The 25371-nt window shown below is 44.7% G+C and overlaps 2 protein-coding genes and 2 non-coding genes across 15 annotated transcripts; 2 read left to right on the top strand and 2 right to left on the bottom strand.

Annotated features, from left to right (window-relative positions):
* The first annotated feature begins 393 nt into the window (after positions 1-393).
* Positions 394-23822, top strand: LOC129184812 (tyrosine-protein kinase Srms-like). 11 transcript variants are annotated; one of them, XR_008571968.1, is made up of 14 exons: positions 8300-9510; positions 9593-10096; positions 11252-11370; positions 11513-11676; positions 11795-11954; positions 12473-12529; positions 13580-13741; positions 13855-14036; positions 14110-14269; positions 16418-18619; positions 18737-18764; positions 20569-20646; positions 20733-20935; positions 21010-23822. XR_008571968.1 is itself a non-coding variant. In XM_054781187.1 (8 exons), the coding sequence occupies exons 1-8, from the start codon at positions 758-760 to the stop codon at positions 8300-8302; spliced, it is 1509 nt and encodes a 502-aa protein (XP_054637162.1). In that variant the 5' UTR covers positions 394-757; the 3' UTR covers positions 8303-9555. The 11 variants fall into 11 exon arrangements, 4 of the variants coding, with proteins under 4 accessions (XP_054637162.1, XP_054637179.1, XP_054637198.1 ...); XR_008571967.1 differs by having other exon boundaries at positions 18709-18764; XR_008571975.1 differs by lacking the exon at positions 12473-12529 and having other exon boundaries at positions 18709-18764.
* On the bottom strand, positions 21558-24924 carry ppdpfb (pancreatic progenitor cell differentiation and proliferation factor b). 2 transcript variants are annotated; one of them, XM_054781245.1, is made up of 5 exons: positions 24784-24924; positions 22486-22571; positions 22320-22397; positions 22080-22173; positions 21558-21997 (listed from the first exon to the last, which is right to left on the bottom strand). In XM_054781245.1, exons 2-5 carry the CDS (start codon positions 22538-22540, stop codon positions 21883-21885), a joined length of 342 nt encoding a protein of 113 aa, XP_054637220.1. In that variant the 5' UTR covers positions 22541-22571; positions 24784-24924; the 3' UTR covers positions 21558-21882. The 2 variants fall into 2 exon arrangements, with proteins under 2 accessions (XP_054637220.1, XP_054637211.1); XM_054781236.1 differs by lacking the exon at positions 24784-24924 and adding an exon at positions 23020-23186.
* Positions 23909-23990, bottom strand: trnas-aga (transfer RNA serine (anticodon AGA)). The gene has a single exon. It is a non-coding gene; the product is annotated as a tRNA-Ser (tRNA).
* A 373-nt stretch (positions 24925-25297) lies between the features above and the next one.
* trnae-cuc (transfer RNA glutamic acid (anticodon CUC)) lies at positions 25298-25369 on the top strand. Its single transcript has one exon. It is a non-coding gene; the product is annotated as a tRNA-Glu (tRNA).
* Positions 25370-25371: the final 2 nt, after the last annotated feature.

Genomic DNA, 25371 nt, shown 5'->3' with positions numbered 1-25371 from the left:
AAAAAACAAACAAAAAGCACAATTTTTATTGTAATTTTTTCTGTAAAAAAAATGCAATTAAATATTCTGACTTAAAAAACCTTAATCTTCTACAGTACATTAGAACTATCTTTTAAAACAATATATTTAAAAAACATATATAGAGAATGTTGACTTTTGTGGATAAATCAGATGCTCAAAATGTGTGCTACGGTACGCCATCATAAACATGGATGTCAATAATACCTTTTAAAAGTGACTAACATGAGTCAGTGTTGGCGTCCAGGTAGCGTAGTGCAGCACACTAGCGCCCCTGGTGGACAAAACCGAGTAACCTTTGCAGCACGTGCTGGATATGACGTCACGCTTAGTCTCCCCCCCCCCCCACACACACATTTTATGCGAGCACGTCAGGTGACATGGAAACAGACGCTCGTGCACCTCGTCCTTGCCGCGCTCGTTCTTGTCTGATTTCTTAACACGATTAGAACCGGGACTAGAGCCAGAACCGGACTAGAGCCAGACCGGACTAGAGCCAGGACCAGGTCTTTAACGGGGACTGTAGAAGCCTCTACCTAGATGTCCCTCACTTCCGCATTCCCCAGGCCGCCGTGCCCGCAGCTTCCATGATCCCAGCAGGAAGCCAAGAACCGGTCGGTCCGGTTGATCAGGAGCCCGCTGCCGGGCCGGAACAATGCTCTCCGGCCTTAGAGGAGAGGAGCACGGCGGGGCGGCTCCTCCTGTGCTGCCGGCGGACGGAGGAAGGAATTGATCCGGCATGGAGGGCTGCTGCCGCTCCTGCATGCCGTGCTTGAGGCGCCTTTGGGACTGCATCTGGCCCGATGTCCATTACCCGAACCTCCCCGACCATGTGATTGCCAACCGGGCCGCGCATGGCGCTGAGATCCGGACGGTGTCGGGCGACATCCGCGTCCCGTCGCCCAAAAAGAGGCCGGTCCAGCTGTACGCCGCGCTATTCGACTTCGAGGCCCGCAGTGACGACGAGCTGACGGTTCGGGAGGGCGACAAGCTGTCGGTTCTGGAGCAGCGGGGCGACTACGTGCTTGCCAAGAAGGTGACTGGGTCTCTCCAGTCCGGACTCATTCCTGCCAGCTATGTGGCGGTTCTGCAGGACGAGTTCGCCAAACACAAGTAAGTGCTGGTCTCACACCTGTTTGGGTCTGGATGTAGTGGAAACACGGCCAGAACCACTGTGACACACAACTCCCAAATAAAGTGGAACCTTGCTTACTAGGGGTGTCCCAAGATCTCGTGAGGTTAAAACGTGACAGCGACAGTGCGCAGGGATGCTGCGAATACACCGGCGAGCCTTTTGTGAGGTCGGATTTTTGTCGAGGAAGAATTGTAGTGATGCGGTCACTGTAACAGTACTACGCTGCTGCTGGGGATGTGGTACAACTTCCACAAAACAAATGAAACCGAGGTTCCACGGTACATATGAATGACGAATGAAAGGGATAAGTGAACATTTAACGTCACTTTTACCGCGGTGGAAGACTTGACTGTCGTGTTTTGATAGTCCTGCCCCAGGTGGAGGAGTTCAAGTATCTCGGGGTCTTGCTCACGAGTAAGGGAAGGTCGGGGAGTGAGATCGACAGGCGGATCGGCGCCGTTACGGCCGATCTACGCTCCCACCCTCACCTGTTGTCATGAGCTTTAGGTCTTGACCGAAAGAAAGAGATCGCGGGTACAAGCGGCCGAAATGAGTTTCCTCCGTTGGGTGGTTGGGCTCGGAGCTCGGTCATTCAGGAGGAGCTCACAGTGAAGCCGTTGCAACTTCACATGGAGAGGAGCCAGTTGAGGTGACCGGACATCTAGTCCGGATGCCTCCTTGGTGAGATGTTGGCCCGGGAGGAGGCCCCGGGCAGACCTAGGACATGCTGGAGGGAATATGCCTCACACAGCTGGCCCGGGAACGCCTTGGTGTCTTCCTGGTGGAACTGGAAGGGGTGGCCGGAGTCGTAGTCGTGATAATGAGGCATGTTTAGCTGCTAGCTAGATGCTAACTTTGCAACTACCTCCAGGCTAAGTCTTAAAGCTATAAGCCGATGATGCGGGATGTTTAGCAGCTAGCTAGTTGTCAGAGCAAGCATCAAACAAATTGTGACTTTTTTTCTGCGACACTTCTTCTCAAATATCAATTAAAACGAAACCCAATGAATGTAAATGTTCAAAATCAACACACACACACACACACAATTGTTTGCTAACAAAGGACTAGCATGTAGCTGGTCAAGGTGACAAAATAAGAGTTTTTGTTTATGCTAACCTCGCTCTTATTTTGGGTTTCTACCTGAACCGGTTGACTCACTTTAACGGTGACAGAAACGGGATGTTTATCGCTGCAGAAAACTAGCAGCTAAAATGTGCTGACAAAAGATAGTAAAGTTGTTTTAGTTTCAATGAAACCTGAGAATACGCCCACTTTGATCACTAAGGCGACGACAACAACCTCCTCTATCTTCAACTGAGCAGACCAGTTTGATGTTTACATTCTTCACCTGTCACTGTGTGTGTTTGTGTTTGTGTGTGTTACTTTCTTTGGTTCTAAAATGGGCGTGTCATGTGGTTGCAGGTGGTACTATGGCAACATCAACCGCGTCAAAGCGGAGAAGCTGCTGCTGGCCTCCCAAAACAAAGATGGCTCCTTCCTGGTGCGCATCAGTGAGAGTCACAGTGACGAGTACACCATCTCAGGTGACCCGCACGCCCTTGTCGTGGCATTCCGTGTTAGCGCAGACGCTAGTGCTAGCGCAACAAGAGAAGTGTTTCCAGCGTGATGTTGCTTTAGGGCAAATACAGGACACTCAGACTTGTTAGCATGCCGTGCTAACCCTAACCAGCAGCGGTAGTTACTAGCTTTATGTTGATGCTAAGTTGTAGCTATAGTTGTATGTGTGCAGTTCTTTAGCTATAGAATCTAGAGCTGAGCTAAGACATAGCTGTAGTCATGATGATGCGGCATATTTAGCAGCTAGCGTCATGCTAAGGACAAACAGCTAGCTGTTTATTTTCCAAAGTCATCGTATCCATGGTCCTCTTCCAGCTCGGAGCGAGGGTAAGGTGTTCCACTTCCGCATCCAGCGCTCGTCCATCGGCGCCTACTTCGTGTCGGACAAGATCTCCTTCAGCACGCTGGGCGAGCTGGTGTCGTACTACCAGAAGAACACTCGCAGTCTGGGTGTGATGCTGGAGGAGGCCTGTGCTCAGCAGGTAAGACGCCCCTGAAGTGAACTCATTGTCATCCAGTCTGAGTAACTCACATCACACCTTGAAACTAACCCGCACTTACCTCTGATAGTGGCCTGCCACTCTCTGCAGTTGAGTAATTGAAGTGCCCGGGGTGAATGCGCTTAGCTTTCATGTACATTTCATGACTTCACTCATTTCATTCTCTTTTATAAATGATTATTCGTAGTATTCTGGGCATTTTTGATGAGCCATAGAAGCACATGTAAATGTGCCACATTAAAATGTGAGGTTATTTATGAGATTGTCCATTCATTTGAAAAATAAATACATCGATAGAATGTGGAATTGTTTTGTTGGAATAATTGTATTCAACCAATGTATTCATTTCCTTTGATTATTGTTTTTTCCCCACAAATGTCACTCATGTCATCCTTTTGTTGTTGTTGTTGTAGTAGTAGTCGTACGAATGACGCACTTGTGCATCTCAGACGGATTTTTTTGTGCTGAAATGAAATGTTGAAAAAATGTATTAACATATAAACGTGTTCATGAAAATGTTTAGTGAAAACATTAGTGAAATGTGATCAAACTGACCAGTTTTATTATTTATTTCATGGCCTACTTGGAGAGGGGCTTGGCAGGATCAAGGTGCTGACTGGTTGACGTACAATGCAAGCCACGCCCATAATGCAAACATATTACCCAGTAGGGAGTAAACGCATTTAATGATGGCACAAAACAAGTCCGTCGATGTGGACAATGTGTGAATACGTTTTCTGAATGTTATTCATATTTGATTCCTCCTATCTAAGATTCAATGATAGTCTGATGTGAACATTTCAGTGGTTTGTCTTTCATTTCTATCTAAATGTCGCGCTGTTATCGTTTGTATCACTTGACTGCTGACAGCAATAAACGTATCCTCAAATGTCTCTCTTGTCTTCTTGGTCATGACCAACCAACATCTTCAATGCTGAGACGACAACAACCAGCATGACAAGACCAACGATGGACCACACACACACACACACACACACACACACTGACGTGTTTGTGTTGTGTGCAGAGGGAGCTGTACGACATGGAGCCATGGGAGAGGCCACGGGAGGAGTTCAAGCTGCACAGGAAGTTGGGGGAGGGGCACTTTGGAGAAGTGTGGGAGGCTGTGTGGACCGCCACGAACAAGAAGGTGGCCATCAAGATGCTCAAACAAGGTAGACTTCATTCTCCGCACCTGACTTCCTGTCGCAGCTTCTCTCCGTTCATTGACGCTGACAGCGCGTGTCTCAAGTGTTCAAATGCGACGTTGTTCTTGAGTCCATGTGGTGTGTGTGTGTGTGTGTGTGTGCGCACGCTTCCTCAGAGGACACCAAGCAGGATGAGTTTGTGAAGGAGGTGCAGGCACTGAAGAGCCTCCACCACCCTAAACTCATCCAGCTGCTGGCCATGTGCTCACGAGGAGAACCCGTCTACATCGTCACCGAGCTGATGACCAAAGGAAGCCTCAAATCCTACCTGGCCTGTGAGTGACAACCCTCAACACAACCACCGCTTCTGAAAACAACCTCTTCGGAATACTCCCGCTTCTGAACGCAACCTCCTCTCAACACAACCTCAATTCTGAAGAGAACAATGCAAATATGAAAGAATAGTTAAAAAAAAAAAAAAAATAGATGCAACTATACAAACCCCTCGAAACGTATGCTTCTTCTTAACGCAACCTCATCACCTCTTCTTAACACGCGGGGTTGGCCGTCAAGTCTCGAGCCTCCATGGGAACCGGGACTTAACATTCCGGTTCACCCGGGATCATTCACGTTTTTACACTTCGATTCTTGGTTGCTTTCAGGATGCCTGACATCATGGAAGTGTGGTGCTAGTAAAGGACGGGAGCCCCCACTGCAGGATGGACGTTTATTCATGTCCATGTGGTGCTCGTGTATGTCAAGAGACCTTCTCAACCCACACAACACGCTTCCGGACTTCAAAATAAGAGTGACATGCACTACATCCTGTTTACTTGTGATGACAAAATAAGGGTGTCATTAAAAAAAAAAAAAAAAAAAACCTCTGGTTAGCGCCCTCATTTTAACCATGCAAACTTGTATGACGCTGCCTTTAAAAAGCATCGGAAATGAGAATCGTTGGGAACCGGAATCAAAACAAGGAATCGGAATCAGTACTAGAATCGTTCAAATTCAAACAACGCCCCGACCATACTGAACACAACCTCTTCTCAACACAACCTCACCGCCACTTTTTAACACAGCTTCTTCTTAACACCACCTGTTCTTAACACAACTGCTTCGCAATACAACCTCTTTTATTGTTTGTGCAGCCGCTGAAGGCCAGGTGCTGACCTCGGCGCATCTCATCTACATGGGCAGCCAGGTGGCGGAGGGCATGGCCTACCTGGAGGACAGGAACATCGTCCACAGAGACTTGGCGGCCCGCAACATTCTGGTGGGAGACGACCTGGTCTGCAAGGTGGCCGACTTTGGACTGGCTCGTATTATTAAGGTGAGCGCAGACTCAACAAAGAAGAGTTAGGAGTGTAGTGTGTGTTCCAGGCAGTAGGTGGCAGTGTCATTCTTCAACAGCGTACTATAGCAGTGGTCCCCAACCCCCGGGCGGTGGGTCATTTGGTACCGGGCCGCACAGAGAGAAAAAATAATTTCCATTATTTAATTTTTTATGTTTTATTTTGAAAAGTGGCCGGATTCTCTCTGTTACATCCGTCTCACTTGACGCATGTCCATTGTGGGTGTGCTAACTTTATCTCATGCCGCACAGATAGACTACTACTGTATTTGTACCATTTTTCTTTCACCTCATATTTGGTGTAAATGCTGATACTATGTGGGAATGCATGAAGGTAAGTTTAATGACTTATTGAGTGCTAATGTGCACATTTGTCTCAAGTGAATTCATGCTAGCGTGTAACCACGCACGTCAAACAGCCATGTCATCATCTCTCTGGAAAAACTTGGCTGGAACTTGAACTGGTGGATGGTGGGTCGCCATTCATTTTGTGCTTTTAATTTGATGTTATTCATGTCTTAGTTTTACACGATACATCATAAATAAGATCGCTATAATGTACAAACCCGGTCCGCGGGAGATTTGTGGGAACACAAGCTGGTCCGTGGGTCAAAAAAAGGTTGGGGCCCACTGGACTATAGTTAGTTTCCAAGTAAAAATGTGTTCTGTTAGGTGAAAATGTTGCACTTTTAAGACGGTAGTAAACATTAGAATGCTGTCATCGGAGGACATGTCTTTTTTTGTTGTCCACAAGGTGTCAGTGTTGCGTAATGATTGATGGGACATAGGGCAGGTTACATGACGTCACAATGAGTAGTGAGTCAGTCAGTAGTCACCAGTTGAAAATCATTTATTCTCTCAAAACACTCTTTGTCTCCTTGACGACCTGCCAAAGCAGCAATGTGACCACGCCCACCTTTTCCACCTGGAAACGTACAATGACGCCCTTTTAGGACGAACAAAATCATGTATGGTCAGACTCCGGCCATCATACGTACAGGAAATGTTTTAAGTCACATTTGATTTGTCCTCCAGGACAGCGTGTACACGGCCAGTCGCACCACCAAGATTCCCGTGCGGTGGACGGCGCCCGAGGCCGCCATTCACCAGAAGTTCTCCGTCAAGTCAGACGTGTGGTCGTTTGGCGTGCTGCTCTACGAGATGATGTCACGTGGGAAAATGCCCTATGAAGGTAGCGTGCAGCGTGCATGAATGTGATCGGACGTGTGGTGGAGTATGTTATTAGTTGAAATAAGGCATGGAACGATTCATGCATGCGATAATGTTGCGTCATAAATGCAGGAGCCACTGCACCAAAAAAACAATTCATCATCACCATCCTGACTTGGAAAAACACCTGAGAATGTTCCAGAAATAGCAACTCATCAAGCAGGACTTTGAAGCTGATAAGTTACGTAATCACTGAATGAAAGCTGCTCCGCCTTTTGACCACATTCAATCTACAATAACTCCTTTTGTGATGACAGCATTTCGGGACTCTTCTCCTCGTTGTACATGCTGTCAGTCACGTTTTAGCCTTCTTATACCGGCGCACAAGTTAACCACTGTTGATGATAATGGAACTAGAAATCATCTGTTCCAGGGTCAAACGGTGACCATCGTAACTGCTGTACTAAGTGGACAGGAAATGTTTTAGGGCATAATTTAACATTCTTAAGTGTCGTACACGTGTAGAAAGAAGTGAACCACCGGGAATAGTCAAACATAAATACATAACTCTAATATCCTGTCTATTAATTAGATTTACTGTCATATTAAAGGGTCCCTGACATGATTGGCCAACTGTGGGTAAATATGTTACGTATTGTTTGTCATCATCGGGGTGACACCTCTCAGCGACACAAACATAGCGTCGTAGACGGAGAATGTTTACAGTGATTATAGCGAAGAATTGAGCGATGTGTCAATCGTTTTGGAAGGGAGAAACATTTGGAGATGAAATAGAGAACTTGTAGAACATGGACTCACTGTAAGCCTTAAGACATGGAGACGAAGATTGGTCGCCTTCCAAACACAGAATGGTAAGCGTAAATGACTCTGGGGTTGCTTATCCTTCAATGATTGTTTTAAATGGGCTTGTTAATGAGCATAAAGGGTTTTTTACAGCCTGATTTGTGTTATATTTTGTCCCCCCCCCCCGTCCTCCACAGTAAACATAGATGGCTGTGAAAAGATGTTTATGTAACATGTACAATGCTTTGATAAATAAGATTTGTATTTTTATAACAAATACCACTTTTTTGGAGCTTTTTGAACTTCATTCCCAAGTTTTTCCTGGTAATTTCCAGACTTTATTGTCATAGTGTATTTTTTCATTCTGTCGTGTGCCAACATTGTGTCTTTCTCAGGCAAAAACAACAAGCAGGTGTTGGACCTGCTGGCTTCCGGCTCTCGCCTGGCGTGTCCCACCAGATGTCCTCACAACATCTACCGCATCATGAAGGACTGCTGGGAGGCCGACCCGTCCAAGAGGCCGTCCTTCCACGCGCTGCACAGCCAGCTGGACTCCATCTACGCGCACATTTACTTCAAGACCATTGAGGTGTGAAGACGAGGACACGATGGCCGCATGAGGAAGTGATGTCAGGACGCTCTGCAAAGCAGGAAGAAGGCCATGGAGTCCTTTTTGACTTTGGGAGTTTCCACCGAGGAGGCGGGACAACACCTGAGCGAGGTGTGTCAGCAACTTCCAACCTGATGACACTTTAATTATCTTGTTCTCTTTATGACATGTAATGACTCCATGTCATGTATGACCGCGCTCCACAAGGTGGCGCTATGTGCAATAATGACGTGCCAGGCGTTTAGCCACATTAGCTGAGCTTGCCCGACGCTATACTGTAAGTAGCGCATCAGTCCTTAGCATTTTTGACACAAACGTAATCCCTTTAAATGTTTGTACTCGCTAGCCCCCGAGGCACATGGTAGCATCTACATGTTAGCGTGTTTCTTTCACAACATTCTAACGAGCACATCTGTCACAACCAGGCCTGCTACCGAGGCTAAGCACTGTTAGCCTAGCACAAAGTGTTACCTTTCGTTGTCTTCCAGCAGCCTCCAGCAGGGGGCGCCATGTTTACACCACTCACACAGCCCTGCATAAAGTGCTAGCATCACAGCAACAACATGGCCATATACAGTATGATCTTTTTTACAGGGTTGGAAGGGCAGAGGGTGGGGCCCGCAATTTGAGACAGCTTTTTTTTTTTTTACGAGGAGGAAATGAGCCATAAACATGACAATAACCGGAGTGACAATAAAACAAAAGTGTTTGTTCACACACTTCCAAGTACTGCATGTACACAACGTGTTGTCTTTGTGCTGAGCCTAGCCCTTCAAAACAAGTTCTTGCACGTTTATGTCGAGTATTACGGTAGAAGGCCGTTTTCAAAATATACTGGCTATTTGTTTGGAGCAGACTACAGATTTAAAGGCTTGGACCACCAATGTTGAAGGGCCTTTTATTTGGAAATGCCACAATCAAACTGGAGGGGGGGTGTTCTTTACATGTTTCCTGTTCTATGGTAATCGTCACACTTATGTTTTGGATTCCTACTTAAAGGTTGTGTGACCTGATTTCACGTTCTTGGTTCAGTTGAATTATTTTGATTTAAAGTAACAGATGATGGTTAGTTTCACATATAAGATTTCAGGGGCTTTTGTTGTGAAATTGCACAACTGAATGGCTACTTCCTGGGTGACACGGAGAGCCGGTCTTCTTTGTGTGTGTCCTAAGTGGAATCTTCTTATCATTCAGTGAGTGTTGTTTTATTTTTGTCTTGTAAGAGCCACTCGTGGCAGCTTTTATTTTGAAATGCTCACTGTTACCATCCTGCAGCGTGGCATCTGAGGGCAGTATAGACGAGGAAGACGCTCCAGGCGCTGAGCGACATTCCCGGGATTCCTTGCATCATTCCTTCGTGGCTTCCTGTCTAACAGGTGCAGTGAGCCGGCTCGGTGCATTTCAGGCGTTCGCTATGGCTGAGTGTCTTCGCAGGATCTGTCCTGCTCTGTGGTCCAAGGTCCACGGGGACAAGAAGTCTCCACCACAGGCAGCGGAGGACGGAGACAAACAACAACAGCAGCAGCAACAGAACCCGGAAGCGCCCCCTGAGTCACCAGCAGAGGCGGAGGATGGAAGCACCTTCAAGGCCATGTGGGACTTCCAGGGCAGGAGCCGCAACGAGCTCAGCTTCCAGGCGGGGGACTTGTTCAGGGTCCAAAGCCGCATTGACGACTGGTGGACGGTGGACAGGATAGACGAGACCGGCAGCGTCCTGGACACCGGCCTGGTGCCCGGTAACTACCTGGAAAAGAAGGAAGACATTCTGGAAGAGGAACCGTGAGTCTTGAAACAGGAACAACACTACATATGTCCAAAACCATATCAAACGACGTAAAGAGACATGATCTGGTCCACTTTTTTCTCTACTTTTTCACATCGCTACGTTGCATCGCTACCCAGCTAGCCATTTTTGGTTCCAAAATGTTATGAAAACGTTTAGAGTATCTGTTGGTTGCAGTGGAAGGTTTTTGTTCCGTTTGATGGGTGTTCCATGGTTGGTTCCCTCAACAGATGGACTGATGTTGTTTTTAGGATACCTGCTGGTTGCCCCAGCGTTTTTAGCAGCGTTCTATAAACGTCATGTGCTGGTTGTGCTTTTGGGTTACCTTTTGGTCGTGTTTACCCTTAAACAATTATCTTTGAATTATGAATGGATTACTTGTAACTGCATGAGCATATTGAATGAATGAACAGAACAGGCAAAAGTTTACTGCAACTTGCAATATCAGAAAATCCAAATAACAATAGATGAATTCCAACAACGTAGGGCAATAAGAAATATAAATGTAAAAGACAAACCATAAAAATAAGCGTAGCGTACTTGGTTACAGCAACACATCGTTCTTACTCTTTTTAAGTCAATACTTTTTTGTTGAATTGCTTGTCCGCTCGTCCTCACTGGGGTCACGGGGGTATGCTGGAGCCTATCCCAGCTGACTTCGGGCGACAGGCGGGGTACACCCTGGACTGGTTGCCAGCCAATGGCAGGGCACAAAGAGACAAACAAGCATTCACACCCGCATTCACGCCTATAGACAATTGAGAGTCGCCAATTAACCTAACATGCTAACCTGCATGTTTTTGGAATGTGGGAGGAAACTGGAGTACGCATGCAACATTTGAGTTACAGCGCTGCTTATTTATGACAATGTTTAATTGCAGTGCTCTTGAGGTACGACACTGTTGAGTTGCAATAATGCTTTTTCATGTCAGTATGTTCTTTCGCATATTGCTGCTTTGTCATGTCGCTACTTTCCTTGACGCTATCTTGTTAAAACACTGCTTTGTTCCGTTTTTTTTCCATGGCAATTTTGAAATTTGAACTTTTGCACAGCTTTTATTTTAATGCTCATTGGTTACTTTTTGCCAACACTGCCGCCGTTCGATGTCACCCAGTCAAATGTCATTACTGTGTCAATGTGTCTTTGCCAGGTGGTATTTTGGCAATATGAACCGCTCAGAAGCCCAAAGTCACCTCATGGTACCAGAAAACGAGCCGGGAGCGTTCCTGGTCCGCTCCAGTGAGAACCATCCGGGCTACGTCCTCTCAGGCAAGACCGCGTCATGCAAGTCCCAATCGTACCAAAACACACAATTTGTTGGAGAAGCATCATGCTAGCAGTTAGCCAGGGGTCCTGCTAAGATTGTGTGTTGCCACGGAAACCGGAGTGAGGATGCTTTGTGTGTCCACAGTGCGGTCCAGCTGTCGAGTAAAGCACTTTAAGATCATCCAAACACCAGAAGGTCAATTTGACCTGGACCGCATCAATCAGTTCAGCTCACTGAGACACCTGGTGGCACACTACTGCAACAACTGCCTCAACAACCTGGACAAGCTGGGAAAGCCTTGCCGGAGGGTACGACACACACACACACACACACACACACACACTCACACACACTCACACACTCTGCGCAGACAGACATTTGACCTCCTGATGATGACGACTTGTCATCGTGTGTGTGGTACGTCAGAAAACCACAGCACCAGAGATCAACTTCCCAGACGACCAGTGGGAGCTTCCCAAAGAGGAGTTCACCTTGGAGGACAAGTTGGGCAGCGGCTACTTTTCTGACGTCTATCGAGGATGCTGGAAGTCTCGCATTCGCGTGGCCATCAAGATCATCAAGAACGGTTGGCGGACAACTTATACTTTCCTGCAAAATACCGTAAATGTTCGAGTTGACGTCTCCTATTCAATGTCGCCAAGGCGCCGGGTATGCAAATAGTCCTCTAATTAGGTCAAAAAACCTTTACAGTAATAGCTGTGGCAGTAGGCAACCTCCTGATGTTTTTTTTAATTTACTCTACAAAATTGCTGCCTTTTTGAAGTATCATGAGTGGTCAAAATCTCTGCATGCGCTTTAAAATGTTGTGAAAGTCATGCATATTGCACTTTCTGTAGTTTGTTTACAATGAACCCATCAACGTTATTAATTCTGAGCAGTTGCCGCTATTACAGCATTGGTTCTAGTGTTGCTGCCGTGTTGCACCATATACAGTAGTTGTCCATAAATGACCATTGGGTCAAGGAGAGGTACATTTCTCGTGGACACTGAGTGATTTGATATCACATCTAGCTGTCCAAATTAACATCTGTATACATATCTAGCTCTGTGTGCGCTTTAAAATGTCTTTTGTGTGAATGTCAGGGTTTTTTGAAGCTGTGGTGGTGGGCTGCATGGGAGGGTGGACTGGCGCCACTTCAAGTGAGTCTAAAATGTTGAGCCTCCTTTTGTTCCCTGCCTTTTTGTACTATTTCACACAAAACGGAATTTAATTTGATGCCTGTTTTAGAGAATACGTAGGAACTGAATGTGATAGCATCACTTTCTTAAAGCGGTACACACTTTGTGTTTATGTTGAACAATGTAGACACACAGCTAGTGTTGTCAAGACAAGCCATAAGTATTATGATGATATCAAGAGAGGAAGATTGTTAAGCAACTTAGCATGAACGTGATAGCTACTTGGGACAAAAACGAGCTGGCGAGCTGCACCAGGGAGGCAGTGAGAGCCAGGCAAAATGTGTAAACAAAAATGCCAGAAAGTTGAAACGTGAGCGATCACACACGCTGGCATAGATAGACTTAGCATATGACAGGCTGTTGTCAATTGACTACACATTTTAGACACTATTCTTCGTTGTCTCCCATCTGCTCACACATGCGCAAGCGCCAACAGGGCAGACGGGAGATTCCGGTGCATGTTTATCAAAATAAAGCGCAGTGAAACATTTTTATGATATTTTAAATTGTTTTCAAACTGATTGTGGTCAATATGTGCATAAATATACTGTATGTATTTACAGTATATAGCATATACACTGTATCCATTCATCCAGCCATCCTTTTTCTATGCTTCTAATCCTCATTAGGGTCGCGGGGGTAGGCTGGAGCCTAAGGTGTGGCGGCGTTTATTTTGTCGTAGCGCTGAACCACAATCACTTACACGTAGCGGAAACCCTAAACGTCGTGCGTGTTACATTTGTTTACAATCAACTCATTGGCGCTATTAACTCATTCGATACCAAAGACGTATTTACACGTTTTTGACGTTTTTTTGAACGAAACGCAAAAAGGGGTGATGACGCAATTGCACACTAAAAGATGCCACTTTTAGAGCAGCTTTCAGCCATAAAAACGGCCACGAGGTGTTAAGAACTCGGCATGGATCTTTTGCATGTAAAAACAACATTGGTTCTGTTGCTGCTGTGTTGTGCAGTAGGCGTTGAAAGCTTACGACTCTTCTTTCTCCAGATTCCGAGGTGAACCACTCAGAGTTCCAGCGGGAGGTTCAGATCCTGAAAAGTCTTCGCCATCGTCACCTCATCTCGCTGTTCGCCATCTGCACCGCCTCGTCGCCGTACTACATTGTCACCGAGCTGATGGAGAAGGGAAGTCTGCTCGACCTCCTCAGAAGTAAATCATTCTCTGGCTTTGTTTTTTCTCCCTCTACCTTTTGTCGCTATGGGCGTTTGTTTCCATGACAACATGTCCCAAGTGTGATGGACATCTTTTGCTTTAATGTCCAGCTCCTGAGGGCAAACAGCAGGACATGATGTCCCTGGTGGACATGGCTTCCCAGGTGGCTGACGGGATGTCCTACCTGGAGGAGCATGAATTGGTCCACAGAGACTTGGCGGCCCGGAATGTTTTGGTAGGAGAAGACTACATCTGCAAGGTGGCCGACTTTGGCCTGACCCAAGTCATCAAGGTGGGTCACCCATCCGTTTGTTTGCGTTGGGTCCCCCGAGGTCACGTGATCGCCACCAGCCGTGTTCTTGCAGGAGCCCATCTATCTCACCTACCAGAAGGCCATCCCCTACAAGTGGACCGCTCCGGAGGCCATCAGCCACAGCAACACACCCTTCTCCATCAAGTCGGACGTCTGGTCTTTTGGCATCCTGCTCTATGAGATAGTCACCTACGGAGGCGTCCCCTATCCAGGCAGGTCCTATTTGGTAACTTCATCCTGACGTAGACAAGGCTGTAGAACCATGTCTTTGTCCCAGTCCTGTTTACAGTTTGTTTTTTTTTGGTGTATGAGGAACTTCTGTACCTGCTCCACGTGTCAGCTGCCTTCACATAAAGTCTGAAAAACATTGTTTTCATATCCAGTAATACCTCGTTCATCAAGGTTAATGGGTTCTATTGGTTCATCGGTTTGAGACCAACACGTTTTCGTACTTATGGCATAGAAAACCTTCTAGGTCTTCTAAATACGCTTTTTAACATTATTAGAGCCCTCTAGACATGAAACAACACCCCTATAGTCACCTTTGCATTCGCATTACCCAACATAGTATATAGAGTATAATCAGAGAAAAGAAGCCATGTAAGACAGCCTACCTTGTAGGCGAGCAGAATTGATGGCAGACAGGAAGTGACGTCCAGCTTGTTGTGGGCTACGGCTGCAACAGCAACCTGTCTCATTATTATTATTATTATGTTGTTGTTATTATTATTATTTAGCCTTTGGTGAGATCTTTTAAACCTGCAATAAACTAAAGTCTGGTGCTCGTTTCACCAAACAATTACTGACACCCAGTGGCCAATGTCGAATACTACATCCACAAGTTGTGTTGGTCTTAATGGCTTATACTGGATTTGTAGTTTAGTTCATTTAGCCATTTTTATGCTTGAAAATGCTTAATTAATTATAATAAAAATCCTGTATTGAAAAATGTAAAAATATTTAAAAATGATTGAGATTGTTTAAAATAAATACTGTATATTTAAATCTAACAATAACGACAGTCATCATCACTGTAATGGCCGTAATAACAATTACAAAAAACTTGAAAATGTTGACAAATTAATACATCTATTTTTAAATCGATATAAATACTGTATTTTGAATTATTTAAAATATATTGAACGATAGTAATTGTCATCATCGTAATTGGAATCCTCATAATTGTAATCCATCCATCCAATTTCTTCCGCTTGTCCGGGTCCAGGTCGCGAGGACAGCAGTGTCAGTAGGGAAGTCCAGACTTCCCGGCCACCTCCTCCAGTTCCACTAGAGGGACACCAAGGCGTTCCCAGGCCAGCTGTGAGACATAATCCCTCCAGCGTGTCCTAGGTCTGCCCCGGGGCCTTCTCCCGGCCGGGCACGCCCGGAACACCTCACCAGGGAGGCGTCCGGGAGGCATCCGGACTAGATGCCCGAGCCACCTCTGGATGTGAAGGAGCAGAGCCCCTCGTGGATGACTGAGCTCCTCAACATCGGTACCAGTCAGTTTGTAGTTCGTGTTGGCAGTTGTGATTGTCAGTGAGCCGCTTCTTAAACTGGATGTGGACTGAATACGTGTTTTCATTTCTTAGGGTTACAGGCGTGATCCCACTCAGTAGCATCTCGAATGGCGAAAACTCTTTGTCCGGATACACTTTACCTCAAGGGAATAACAGCGCCTCTCGTTGTGCTATGACCAGCTGTTCGGATGTTGATAATCTTTTGAAGAGGAGGCGGTGATAGCCTGTGGATAATTTTAGAAATAAAACAGAGATTGGATCAGCTGACCACGTTTTCCCAGCTGAAGAACATTGCTGCAGTTTTAGGCGTATTTAACTGCAGGCAGCTGAGCTGTGATGTTAACCTTGGAGATAGTGAGCTTCTCCAGCACCTGTGAGATATTACTACCATGAGCGGAAATTGCCGTGTCATCAGCATCCATTTGCACAGAAACATCAACGCATGTGGATGGGAGGTCATTCATGTAAAGCGAGAACAGCAACGGTCCTCAATTTGATCCTTGAGGAAGACCAGTGGACAGACGGTTTTACTGATTTAAAGGACTGGACTCTGACCGTGTGGGCAATATGCCGGTTTATGGTCCTCTTTGAAGCAGCGGTAGTGTTTGTTGTCCTCTGTCCCGTTGATGTTTGCTCCATTCCAATCCATAATGCCTAAGGGCAAATGAGCTAACATCTGTTGGTCTAGGAGATATCTGTAATATCAGCCAAATAGCTAGCAAAACATGGATCGCTGTCACTCGTTTTTCACGTGCAAATGCCATTCCTGGAAAAGTATTAAGAGTTTAAAAAAAAAAAAAGTCACGTGTTTTATTTTAAACCTCATGGTCCTTTTGGCAGGTATGAACGGGAAGGAAGCCCACGAGCTGGTCGTCAAAGGCTACAGGATGCCGTCTCCGTCCAATTGTCCAAAATTCCTCCACCAAATGATGTTGAAATGCTGGAGCGCCGAGCCCGCAGAGAGGCCGTTTTTCACAGACCTAAAGATCGAACTGGAAGCCACCTACGAGATCGAGTGATAGCACAGCACCGCCACAGGGGGGCGGCAGAGTCAACCCAAAAATACTTTTCAACAAGTGTGCATTAGTGTACAATACAAAGTACACTTGAACAATCATTTTTAAACATACGGTGGTGTGACAGAGTATTTGCACCCTTCCTGAGTTCTTTTTATTTTTTTGCATATTTGTACACAAATGTAAATATTAGTCAATGACAACACAACTGAACACAAAATGCAGTTTTTTAAATTAAACTTTTCGTTATTAAGGGAGAACAAAAATCCAAATCTACACGGCCCTGTGTGAAAAAGTGATTGCCCCTCCTGTTAAAACAACTATGATTAATTGACATCTATCGATGTGGTAAAGGTTATTAAGCCATTTCTAAGGCTTTGGGACTCCAGAAAACCACAGTGAGAGCCATTATTCACAAATGGTGAAAACATGGAACACTGGTGAACCTTCCCAGGAGTGGCCGGCCAACCAAAATGACCCCAAGAGTGCAGCGAAGACTCATCCAAGAGGTCACAAAAGGCCCCACAACAACATCCAACTTGCCTCAGTTAAGGTCAGTGTTCATGACTCCACCATAAGAAAGACACTGGGCAAAAACAACCTGCATGGCAGAGTTCCAAGACCAAAACCACTGCTGAACAAAAACAACATTAAGGCTCGTCTCAATTTTGCCAGAAAACATCTTGATGATCCCCAAGACCTTTGGGAAAATACTCTGTGGTCTGACGAGACAAAAGTTGAACTTTTTGGAAGGTGTGTGTCCCATTACATCTGGTGTAAAAGTAAAAAGAACATCATAGCAACAGTAAAACATGGTGGTGGTAGTGTGATGGTCTTCAAGACCTGGAAGACTTGCTGTGATAAATGGAAGCATGAATTGTGCTGAAGGAGAATGTCCGGTCATCTGTTGGTGACCTCAAGCTGAAAGCAACTTGGGTTCTGCAGCAGGACAATGATCCAAAACACACCAGCAAGTCCACCTCTGAATGGATGAAGACTTTGGAGTGGTCTAGTCCAAGTCCTGACCTGAACCCTATTGAGATGCTGTGGCATGACCTTAAAAAGGAAAAGCCTCCAATGTGACTGAATGACAACAATTGTGTAAAATTCCTCCCCAGCGCTGGAAGAGACTCATTGCAAGTTATCACAAACGCTTGATTGCAGTTGTTGCTGCTAAGGGGGGCCAACCACTTATTAGCTTTAGGGGGCCATCACTTTTTCACACAGGGACATGTAGCTTTGGATGTTTTTTCTCCCGTAATAATAAAAAGTTTCATTTAAAAACTGCATTTTGTGTTGTCATTGACTAATATTTCCATTTGTTTGATGATCTGAAACATTTAAGTGTGACAAACATGCAACAAATCAGGAAGAGGCAAACTCTTTTCCACACCAGTGTATGTATTAACCTCTACGCCTATGGCTGTCATGTCTGTAAATAGCTACTGTATACATACTGTAACTGTGTGTGTGTTTAACATGGTTGCTAGCCCGCTATTAAGTGGGTCACGTTGACAGTTGACCTCCATTCAAAGCACACACGTTTAACTTAAACGTACATTATCGTCATGCATCATGCATACTCGGAAATGACAAAGGAAGTTGTCAGCACTTTGCTGAAATTGGCGCTCATTCACCACAGCGACAATAAAGTCAAAACGTGCAAGGTCGCATTGTTTTTATTCACATTTCATGGCTGAAGTTTAAAACTATGCGCTCACACACTTATTTATCTGAGAGCACACTTGGCCTCCTAACACAGATACACACACGCACACACACGCCTATGTCTATGTACAGACTGTCTATGTACTGTATGTCTATGTATACACCCTCATACACAAGCTGATGCTTGTCCCACATTTTGACCCACTGACATGTCTATTTGTGTTAGTGTGTATGTAGGCATGTCCTGTGTGTGTGTGTGTGTGTGTTGCCAGTCATGATTCAGCATCCTTGGCTCAGTGACAAAGTGGTCCATCGAGTTCAGACGTGCAAACAAGCCAACACTGACACACAACACACGGTGCTTCTTTTTACTCTTTACTCCTTTTTGTTGTCTATCTTTGTAATACTGAAGTTCTAAAAAGCACAAATGTGTTGTTTATTTGACAGAACTCCTTCTTTTCTGTGACCTTCACAGTATGACCTCCAAAGATGAGTTCTTAAAGGTACGTCACACCTTTAGTGGACTGAAATGTTCTACAAGGGTGTACCTAAAGTCTGCACACTCAGCAAAAATCATTTCATATATATAACATAAATAGGCAACAATAGATGCTCTTTTTTAACCATCCATTTGAATATATTATTATATGATTTTTTTAATTATTTAATTGTCATGATTTTTAAACTAATTGATTATGTATTCAGTTTTTTGGATATGTGTACACTAACTTCAGACTTTATGGACACCCTGTACAATTATTATATACAAATGGAATTTGAAATTATTTTTTTCGTAAACAGTATTTTTGATATAATTATAATATGATATTATGATATAATTATATGAAATATACTGTATAATTTTTAAATAATTCATTATGTATTATTTTTTTAATTCAGCTTTTTGGGGCAGACTTGGTCCCACTCCCCCCCAAAAAAACAGGCTTTGCCACACATCTTAAAATGGTCGCAACCACTCTTTGGCATAACATGCATGAGAGAAGTAGGCGTTGACCTTTGACACACATATCATGACGCTAAAAGTAGTGTGCTACTTGATTCCCAGCTGCGTCCCCCCCCCCCCCCCCCCCCCACACACACACACACCCTCCTTCCAAAAAGACACGAGTGTCATTGTGGACACACACTTGTCCTTAAACTTCAAAGTGTGGACTTGATTGGCAGCAGGTGAGTGCGCGCACGGCGCTAAAAACATTAGCTTTGCAGGCTAGCTTACTTCTGGCGGACAGCTAGTTGGGTGTTAGCGCGAGAAAGTTGGGACTTCTTTGATACTTTCACTGGATTCAAACTTCGGGCACAACGGCATCCTTTATGTCCTCTTTGCCTCCTTAATACGCGTCCATCTTGACGGACGTCTTTGATTAAACGATGAGCTCATTTCTTCGTGACGGACGAGGAAAGACAGCAGCGCGAGGATGAAGGCGGTGGGCAGTTGCGACCTTTCACCTACATCCTTGCTCACTCGGTCTTGCTCACTCGCTTTCTTCCTGTCACGCAACACAACACACACACACACTTCATGGACGTCCAAACTTTTGCCACCACTGTTGATATTTTTAACCTTTTTATTGGAAAAATCCAACCAGGTGAATGCAAATAATCTTAGTAGTAGTAGTAGTAGTGGTAGTAGTAGTAGGATCTCAACTGGTCAAAGTCATGCAAGTACTCGAGGGGAAAAACTATTATTATAATTATTATTATTATTATTATTATTACGTAATGATCAAAAATGTTGGTAGTTTGAAGGTACAAGAATGAACGATTATGAATTCTAATAACAAATATATATTGATTTTAAAAATGAAAGTAGTCATTTAAAAATAAGTATCATGTAAATATAGAGATATACAATTTTAAATAATAAATATTGTACTATTTAATTTTGTTAAAATTGGCATGATGCAATAACAAATATCATATTCATTCATTCATTTTCTATGCCACTTGTCCTCTTTAGGGTTGCGGGGAAAAATCAAATATAAATTGGATTTTTTTTTTAAGTACATATTTAATTTTTAGTATTGTATTTAGTTTTATGATGCGATAACAAATGCAAAAGTAAAAATGAAATAAATCCAAATAATCAAATATGGTAATATTGAACTACACAAATGAAGTCTTATATAATATAACCTAATATATAAGTCCTGTATGTACATCCAGCATGTGTGTGTGAAATGAATTGTTAACGTCATTGTGTGAGGGTTAGTGTTCTCCTGCACTTTTCTTGTGTAAGTATGGAAGTAAGCCATCTAATATCTAACGTGTGCTTTTATCTCCATGAAGGTCCAAATAGAAGCGTGGTGTTGTCCCATAAAACAACCTTATTGGGTGTCATAAGTCCCTGAGATCACAGGACACAGGGTCAGCGTTCATGTTACCATAAATAGGAACCACCTCACTTGACACACAAACAGAACCTTTGACCTTCCCCTCTTCTGACCTTGCAGATCAACATCCGACGACACCATGACCAGCGTTTGTGCCCCCGCCTGCCTGCTGGCCTGCAAACACCTTGACAGCAGTAAGGAAAGGACGCAGCAGAGACACTTCGTCCTCTCTCGTCTCACCGAGCGACTCTTGGACACGACATCGCAGACTGACCGAAACCAGCGGCGGGTCACGCTGTGGGTCGGCATGGCGGCGCCCCCAGGTGAGAACTCCACACTGTCTTAGAACCGTGGAAAAGCGGCAACGTCGCATTCTGACGCCGTCTTGACTCATCAGGGCCCGCAGATGCAAGCGCAGGTCTGAAGATCCATGTGGTTGTCGAAGCCGGCCGTCGGGTGAAGCAAAGCAAACGCACCTCGTCAATGCAATGATGGCTCTCTTCGACCAATCAGGATGCAGGTGGCAAATGGTGAACATGTCTTCCTCTTGGGGACGTTTCCACTGCCGTGTTTGTCTTTCCTGTGTGTGTGTGTGTGTGTGTGTGTGGCGTCAACAGGGAAACATTCCTCTGATGTTCCACTCTTCGTGGAGGTCAATTTGTCATGATATCATGATATCATCACGATAGATCAAACCTGTCGTGCGCCACTTACAGACGTTCTACAGGCACCGTCATGTGGACTGTCGCCATGGCATTTGCCTTAAATATTAGGTACACCATCAGACATGTGTTTTGTACAGATTCATATAATATTGACACTTTTCTAGTTGTACTTTTGTTATACGGTGGTTAGGTTGTATCCATGGTTTGATCCTGGAACAGATGATTCATATTTCCTGTGGGAACATGTTTTAGTTGAGTCATGTGACACTAACTAGTCCACTTCAAGATGCAACAATCGACTTTATTGCATTTACTTTCCAACCAGGGTGACAAAGTGAAAAAGTGTGTAGGTGAGTGCATTAGTGTGTGTGTGTGTGTGTGTGTGTGTGTGTGAAGTGTACAAATACAACAAGTAGGTCCAAAAAAAACAACACATTACATTTTTTTTCTTCATCAATAAAAAAAGTTACAAGACACAAAAAGATCCTACAACTACTAAGAAAGAGGAGCTAAAAAAAATGTAAACGGGACGTCCTCCCGTCACCTAGCGTTGGTTGTGGACGCTTCTCGAGGTGTGACGTGGCCGTGGGAATGTGACAGCAGCATCAGGAGGAGGCGGGGCTTCCTGCCTCGCTGCCCTCGCTCACCTGGCGCTGCATCACCATCTCCTTGGCAACGCAGGTGATGCTGCCATTGGTCTGCACACCCGGAAGACCCACCCTGCAACACACAGCAAGCCTCACTGGAGATGCTGCTCTGCCCCCTGCTGGCTTGGAGTGTGTGTGTTTGCGTGCGTGCTCACCTCTGCTGTGCCTCCTCAGTCAGAGGGGTCATTCCTGGCTGCTTCCCAAAGAAGAAACTGGACCACCAGTGACCAGAGTCCTGTTTGGGAAGGCCTGTGGGGCACAAATTCACCATCAGGTTAAAAAAAAAGAAAAAGAAAATGCCCCGCCCCCCCAGTGTGACAGACATATTTACAATACACTTGATAAATGACCATGTGATGACCCCCCCATCCCCATAAGAACACAAAGACAACCACCTGGGTGGTGAGGAATGACCTCGCCGCTGTACTCTGAACTGCCACACGAACTGCTGCTGGATGTCGATCCGATGCGCCCTGTGGGGGAATTGGGGGGGGTTAGTCAAATATGAATGTGACCTGTGACCTCCCATGAGTATACAAGGCAGAAGATATGGGGGCTGACTTCGGTAGTAGTCGGTGGTGGCCACTAGAGAACCGCCTGCTGGAATGGCTGCCATGGTGCTGCTGCTTGATGGACCTGGTGGAGACCTGTGGGGTGGGTGGGGGCATTGTAGAGTCAACATCCCATAATAACAGCAACAAGCTGATTATTTTTATTATCACTTCGTTTATTTTGGCTCCCGTTAAACTTACTGGCCATGACGTCACTCGCCAGCGTGTACCAACAATGTTTATGTTCAACGTGCGCGTTCATGTGCTCCTTGTTGTGAAGGCACGAGACGTGAATGCGCGCACAGGCCGAGATGGGGTGTGGAATCAAATGTTTTGGGTTCGTTTTTTTTTGTTTTTTATCCCTAACATTTTCATCACGTTCTAACCATACGTAAGCTCTCGCGTCATTAGCTGTGTCAGACATTTTGAAGAGGAGAAGACGAGGGCCGATGTCGCCGTTAGCATGCTAGCCCGCCCCCCTCACATAATGCACATATGTATGTACATATACAGTATATTAAGAAATAAACAAATATTTTGTCACCTTTTAGTGAACCAGAGGCGCTGCTGATGATTCGAGTCAGTCGGCGAGGCTGAGGGGGTTAACGCTAGGCGACGGGGCCCATCTGAAAGCAATTTTTTGGGCAACGAAAGCCTCGTTTATCTGCTGACTGCTAGTCACTGCTGCTGTGAGCTCAGCCCGTCAGCTCCGCTACTTATACACACGCCATGACGCAACGCAAGAGGGCGGGTCCTCTGCCAACTTCATCTGCAGTCATTAAATAGAAAGTCACTGGCCACGCCGCCAACGCTACATTAAAACTGTACAGCATGTCAATCTATTTTTTGGAGCCACTCTCAGCTACTGGACAGCATACTGTATATACACTTTTAATAAAGAGAAACATGAAGACTAACAAAATATAACGACATGCAACCACCGTTATCATATATATATTATCTATCTATATTATCTATATTTACCTTCACAGCCCTAATTATTATAATTACGTATTCAGAGGTGAAAAGTATCTCATTACATTCCCGATACATTATTCCCGTTACTTTAATGTACTATTTTTTGTGGATTAGAACTTTTATAGTGTTTTTTAGGTTAGGTTTTGTTTTTTGGTTATGGTTAGGCAGGACGGGTTGTTTCCCGATTAATTCAGTTTTATTGTGTGCATTTCGGTGACAATGTTTTTAACGTTACGTTTGAGTTGTTGTTGAACTTCCAATCAGTGTACATGCAGCACCCTCTGGTGGTCAGATGTAGGAAAAGCGACATCGCTGGTAAACTCACTCTTCACAGCGAAGCCCATAAAAAAATGAACTTCAGTCAGTCAGGTAAGTTGAAGTGTTTAAACATTGTTATTTTGAAGTAAATTCAAGACGAAATAATGTTATTTCGAAGTAGATTTTAGACAAAATATCGTTGTCGGCAGGATTCGAACCTGCGCGGGGAGACCCCAATGGATTTCTAGTCCATCGCCTTAACCACTCGGCCACGACAACTTGTCCTCCAATATAAGCTAACAGACAGTAATTATACCATATATTATACTGTATAACCGATTAAAGGTGATGTTATGATTCAAGGCGAGTTTCGCCTCCCAAATTTGCCGAAAACCAACAATAAACAATCAATATGAATGATGGGACGCAGTGCTTGTCACGTGGTAAAAGTGGCGCGCTTCTTCAGTAGGCGTGCTTGTGTTGACACTGGGGGGTCTAAGCCCGTAAAACGTTTTAATTGTAACTATTATAAAGTTAAAATGACATATACCTATATTTTATTTATTATGAGCCAGTGCGACTTGCCCGTGTGACTTTTCCGGTCGCTATATTTGGTTTTGTAGCTGCAGCATATGGCTTCCTCCAAATGTTAACATAAAGAAACAATATCATAATTAAGTGGGCATTTCAGTCACCTGGAGGAATAAATGTTGTCATGTCACACCATCATTCAATATGGACATGCAGGTAAATTCAGGTAGGAAATGTCAAATGACATGTGACATAACCACAATCAATACTATACCATGCTGCGTATTCACACATTCCTCAGCCTTAATGGGTTATTCTAAAGGAATGCAAAATATCGTTTTTTTAAACATTTGATCTTGTATAGCATATTGCTTAAGTAACACAACACGTTTATATAGTGACACGTGACAACTGTTATACACGACACCCGCTGCAACGTTTGTGAAAAGCTTGTTAATAACAACACTGAAATTCTGACGTCGCAGCTGTTTTCATTGTACACACAGCGAAAAAAAATAATTACAAGTTCATTAATACTGACCACTTATCAGCCGCACAAGTTCGACGTCGCGTTGAGCTGGAGCAAAAACTGTATTTAAATGTACCGTATGTTGCATCGTCAAGTTTTCTGATGATTTCAGCTGCGGAGTGTCGTCCTCTCCGGAAAACCGGAAGCAGCTAGGCGCTCTCTCATTGGCTAAATGTTGGATAGTTTGGCGAAAGATGGACAGAGGCGAAGCTGATTGGGTGAGATACTTAGCAAATGTTGAAATAAAGGAGGCTGATTGGCCCATAGCACCCAAATATTGAAAAATATTGACGGATTATCAGTGTATCTTCATATCAGGTGGTACGACTACATGGACGGCAATTGAAGCCGTCATTATTGATAAAATGGCACCTCAAAGGGTTATCAGTGTATAAAATGGATTTAAATTTGAGTAAAAGGCGATTTCCCCCCTCCCCGATCTGTTCGAAAAGCAACAATACGGATATGTGAAATGAGGACCGTCCGACTTTATGTGATTTTATGTCATAGAGGGCACCTGAGTATGTCCCTGGTGGTCTAGTGGTTAGGATTCGGCGCTCTCACCGCCGCGGCCCGGGTTCGATTCCCGGTCAGGGAACT

Source organism: Dunckerocampus dactyliophorus, chromosome 1 (genome assembly GCF_027744805.1).
Source record: "Dunckerocampus dactyliophorus isolate RoL2022-P2 chromosome 1, RoL_Ddac_1.1, whole genome shotgun sequence".
Lineage (NCBI taxonomy): Eukaryota > Metazoa > Chordata > Actinopteri > Syngnathiformes > Syngnathidae > Dunckerocampus > Dunckerocampus dactyliophorus.
Note: the sequence above shows the minus strand (reverse complement) of the source record. Positions and strands in the feature narration are given on the sequence as shown.

What these genes read in the sequence shown, in the direction of transcription:
- LOC129184812 (XM_054781187.1), top strand. Translation starts at nt 758, where the DNA reads ATGGAGGGCTGCTGCCGCTCCTGCATGCCGTGCTTGAGGCGCCTTTGG. An exon ending in TGACGAGTACACCATCTCAG is followed by an intron (nt 2,698 to 3,046) that starts GTGACCCGCACG and finishes GTCCTCTTCCAG; the next exon opens with CTCGGAGCGAGGGTAAGGTG. An exon ending in AGGAGGCCTGTGCTCAGCAG is followed by an intron (nt 3,214 to 4,258) that starts GTAAGACGCCCC and finishes TGTTGTGTGCAG; the next exon opens with AGGGAGCTGTACGACATGGA.
- ppdpfb (XM_054781245.1), bottom strand. Translation starts at nt 22,540, where the DNA reads ATGGCAGCCATTCCAGCAGGCGGTTCTCTAGTGGCCACCACCGACTAC. An exon ending in GGTCATTCCTCACCACCCAG is followed by an intron (nt 22,174 to 22,319) that starts GTGGTTGTCTTT and finishes TGTGCCCCACAG; the next exon opens with GCCTTCCCAAACAGGACTCT. An exon ending in ACTGAGGAGGCACAGCAGAG is followed by an intron (nt 21,998 to 22,079) that starts GTGAGCACGCAC and finishes TGTGTGTTGCAG; the next exon opens with GGTGGGTCTTCCGGGTGTGC.